Here is a 4,392-nt window from a genome sequence, read left to right as displayed (position 1 = left end):
TATTAATGTATAAGGATATCCGCGGAGACATGTATCATTAAACTCACATCCATATCCATTAACAAATGAGTATTTAAATATCCATTTATTTTATCCGTGAATATCCATTAAGCTCTCCCTCATACCCGCAACAGATTTTATCCCGAATATCTGCAAGCACGCGTTTTTCTGCCATCCCTTAAGGTGATACCCCAAATTAAAAATAGTCTATTTATTCCATATTACAAGCAAAGTTTGATTTTTAAATTTATAGAATAATTAATGATTTTTTTTTGAAATAACCAACATTTTAAAATTATATACCAAAATAATAATTTTTTCGATTTATTTACCAAACTAACCATATTTCATGTAAAATATGAGAGCACGCGTCACTGCAATTGACACATACATGTAAAATGTAAGAACACGCGTCACTGCAATTGACGCATGCATGTTAAATGTAAGAGCCTATAAAATGTAGGAGCATCTGTTAATGCAATTGACATATGTATGTAAAAAATAAAGAAATACAATTTAATCAATGCATGCATATGCGACTCTTAGTGGCGCCTGAGTACAACTTGATCAATGCATGAGCCATTAAAATTATGATTATTTTCGTAATATTCTTGAAAAAGTGATTATTTAAAAATAATTTCTAATTAATATATTTGATCTATATGTAAGTCATATAGTTGAAATATTCAATGAATCTAAAAAATAAAATTTTAAAATAATTATAAGGATCAAAATTCAAACTAATCAATTTTAAAAATTAAATTTCTGAGTGTATTGTTATATAATATTATAAATAAAAGGTTACTTTTTAATTCGTTGAATAACATACCCATATATAAAACAAAATTGTCAATTATTTAATTATTTAAAAAGTAAAATATTAAATTGTAAGGAAGGATACAAATTAAAATATTGAATTGATTGATGATGTTTATCCTCTCCAACGGACACCATTATTGAACTCAACTCCAGTTGTTGTATTTTACCGTTGCAATTCCATTTCCTCAATCACTCAATCACTCACCTTATAAATACACAAAAACCCTAATAAAGTCGAAGAATTCAGAATCACAATTCACATCACTGTAATGGAAAATATGGTGAAAAACCTTCAACAAGTTCCAATTCAAACTCCAATAATCGAGCCTCAATCCACCAAAACACCAACTCCTCCACCACCTCCAGTTCATCATCATCATAAAGCCTCCAATGAATTGCGCAAACCTGTCACTCCAGATCATCTTAAACTCCCCAAAGCATTCAAATATCCAGAAAGGTATCACTTGGAATTTGATTCTATGCTATAACTTAATTGAATTGATTTTAACTTGTTTCAATGTTCTATGTTATAATTGATTTTAACTCATGTAGATTCATAGCTCTTGCGTTTGTAATTGATTTTTTGTCTGTTTTATTGGTTTCACGCTAGATAATCACTTTTTTCTTCCTTTTTTAGGTATACAAGTCCAACTGATATGATGATGTCCCCGGTAACCAAAGGCCTCCTTGCCAGAAATAAAAAGGGTGCTGCAAAGTTACCACCTGGAATTGGAGCTAAATATCAGCCAAAGGTGTATTAGTAATATCTGAGATTGTTAATGTGTGTTCTTTTTTATAGTAGTAATCGGTTATGTTAGTGGTGCGAGTTTGAACGACTAATTAGTACCCTTTCGGTGTCCTTTAGGTCACAACCGAACTGGGTTGCCTGTTTGAGACGTGCGAGTTTGGATGACTAATCAGTACTCTTTAGGTGTCCTTTTAACTCACAATTTGTTGTCTGTTTGAGACGTTCGAGTTTGAACTCCTGATTAGTACTCTTTCGGTGTCCTTTAGCTCGTAAACAAGTTGTCTGTTTTAGACGTCCGAATTTGAACTCATGATTAGTACTCTTTCGGTGTCCTTTAGCTCACCTACCAAGTTGTCTGTTTGAGACGAGTGAGTTTGAACGACTGATTAGTACTCTCTCGGTGTCCTTTAGCTCACAATCGAGTTGTCTCTTTGAGACGTGTGAGTTTGAACGCCTGATTAGTACTCTTTCGGTGTCCTTTTGTCGGATTCTTGATTAGTGTGGTTATTTCTAACAGTGGTAGTTTATGTCAACTATTGCAGGTTCCAGAGATGTGCTTGCAGGATGTGAGTACTTTTCAAAACAAGCTTCCAATGATGATTGATGAGAAAATCAACTCAACTTGAGGAATTCAATGGAGTTTTGTTATACATGATGAATTATGTGGTAGTGGTTTCAGTGGAACTTAAAGATGAAGAGTTTTGTTAGAGAGAGCTGTTGTATCTTCTGATTTTTGTTCCTAAATAGGTTTTCTACCTATATATACATTGATGTTAAAGAGTTTTGTACTTTCAATTCTATAGAACCTTAAAGAAACTTGTGTAAAAGAATTCCAATCAGATGATTTTGTTTTACCCTTCTAGTAGAATTGGTTGATCCTTTATTCTTTTTTAATAGATAAATAACTTACGCATAATCGCTTATATGAGAAGTGTATTTATGCTATAAGCACTTAATTCGACTGTTTATCAAAACCGGGCCTAAATAACATGTTTGTGTCAGTTACAATAGAAAGGAACAAAACTAAACATTACAAGCACATGTTGGCAAACCGCAGTTGATACGGTTTGATGGAATAATCTGAATTCTATTCACTCCAACCGAACCTCAAACCATTGAATCGACCCAACTTCTCCATCAATTTCAAGTTCACAAAACGACTTTGCCAAGAAAGAAACAGCATCATCAATGGTTTCATATCTTGCAAGATCAGGAGGAAGAGCATTGCCCGGCCAATTCGTAAGCCACTCTTTCAAAATCTCTTTCAGCTCTTCCTCCGACACAAACCTCTCATCCTTCCCCGGTTCTAATAGCACATAAGTTTCTGTCCTTTCATTCGACCTTCTCCTTCTCATCGCAAAAACCTGTTAAAAAAGTTCAGTTTTCTATATGAAACTTTGTATCACAACATTGAAAACAGAAAATAAAGCGAAAACAATGTGTCATCACCTTTGTTTTACTTCTGCAATCATCTGCAACTTGAGTCAGTCTCTGATGAATGGAAGAACTAAAACATTGAATTTGGCATGGTGATGATGTTATATGCATTACTGGATTCTGTACATGATAACTTTTTGTAGCTGCAAATTATCAGAAATCTAAATAGTAAGCAAAATAGCTTTTCTATATAGTGCTATATTTGTATACTACATTGTGAACAACTAACAAAGCTGAAAAGATAATGTCATGAATAGCTTACTGTGGAGAAACTGAACTCTAACATTGAAGGCTTGAGGCTGCAGAATAACTTCCATAAGAATTATTATTACTTTAAGATAAGCTTAGTTCATGTATATGAAAATTTGAATAATAAGAAACCAAAGTTATCATCACAATATGATATGATATGATATAGCTGGTGTGAATTACAATCACAAATTCCAGGGGATAACTTGTTTTAATATGATTATACTTTACCCTTCTTTGTTCTCATATTTACAATACTGACATTGTACCATCATCCTATTTGTGTTTTCTTTTGGGTCTTTTTTTTTCTAACAGCTAGAAATTTACACTTTTTATTATAAAAGCTAATTTGCTATATACAATTTTTAATCTAAACATTATTTTACCTTCTTTACACATTAGTTAGTTTCATCTACACATTATTTTACCATCTTTTTTATTATTTGAATTTTATTTTTAATTTTTTCTACACATTTCATTTTTCACTAAACCATAAAGGTCATAATTCTTAGTCCAATTTTATGTAAAACGGTGATAATTTTTCATTTATTCTAAATCAACAAAATAATCTACACTCTGAAAATGTATCCAATAATCAAAGTATGCATCATAGTTCAAAATTTCAAAATCATGTTTTTATCCAAAATCCACAAAATTTAAAAAGCACGCATATCATACATTACCTTACTCATATCAATATCAATCATTTTCATCTTGTACCGATATAATTCTATTGGCCCTAAGAAGGAACACCCAAAGAAGGGCTAGCATTTGAAGAAGGACTAACACCTGAAGAAAGGACTCACCCATAGAAAGGGCTAGTACTTGTAGCCCAAAAAAGATCGTCCACAGGATTATCACTTGGTGTCATACCCCAAAATTTATCCTCCTTTTTCTCCTTTTGAATAAAGCTCATTTGCATACATCAAATCATATCATGCATGACCATTGCATTTGGTCATGGAATCACAATCATGGTAATATTGTGTATTGTATCTTAGCTCTAGGATTTCACTTTGTTTTACTTGTTAACTAACCCTAATTTCATGGAAAGATGGTACTTGTTTATTCTTGTTGCTCATGTAGGTGACCGTTTTTCAATTCAAGGCAAAAACAAGATCTTTTGGTCAAGGGAAATG

The 4,392-nt window shown here is 32.3% G+C and overlaps 2 protein-coding genes across 2 annotated transcripts; one reads left to right on the top strand and one right to left on the bottom strand.

The window, feature by feature from the left end:
• The first annotated feature begins 898 nt into the window (after positions 1-898).
• Positions 899-2,429, top strand: LOC127121311 (uncharacterized). Its single transcript, XM_051051845.1, has 3 exons — positions 899-1,276; positions 1,457-1,571; positions 2,110-2,429. The coding sequence occupies exons 1-3, from the start codon at positions 1,089-1,091 to the stop codon at positions 2,191-2,193; spliced, it is 387 nt and encodes a 128-aa protein (XP_050907802.1). The 5' UTR covers positions 899-1,088; the 3' UTR covers positions 2,194-2,429.
• A 51-nt stretch (positions 2,430-2,480) lies between these two features.
• On the bottom strand, positions 2,481-3,446 carry LOC127121299 (protein CHLORORESPIRATORY REDUCTION 7, chloroplastic). The gene is made up of 3 exons (XM_051051839.1): positions 3,267-3,446; positions 3,017-3,147; positions 2,481-2,931 (listed from the first exon to the last, which is right to left on the bottom strand). Exons 1-3 carry the CDS (start codon positions 3,319-3,321, stop codon positions 2,659-2,661), a joined length of 459 nt encoding a protein of 152 aa, XP_050907796.1. The 5' UTR covers positions 3,322-3,446; the 3' UTR covers positions 2,481-2,658.
• Between the last annotated feature and the right edge of the window lie 946 nt (positions 3,447-4,392).

Source organism: Lathyrus oleraceus, chromosome 1 (assembly GCF_024323335.1).
Source record: "Lathyrus oleraceus cultivar Zhongwan6 chromosome 1, CAAS_Psat_ZW6_1.0, whole genome shotgun sequence".
NCBI classification, from domain to species: domain Eukaryota; kingdom Viridiplantae; phylum Streptophyta; class Magnoliopsida; order Fabales; family Fabaceae; genus Lathyrus; species Lathyrus oleraceus.
This window is presented reverse-complemented; position numbering and strand designations above follow the sequence as displayed.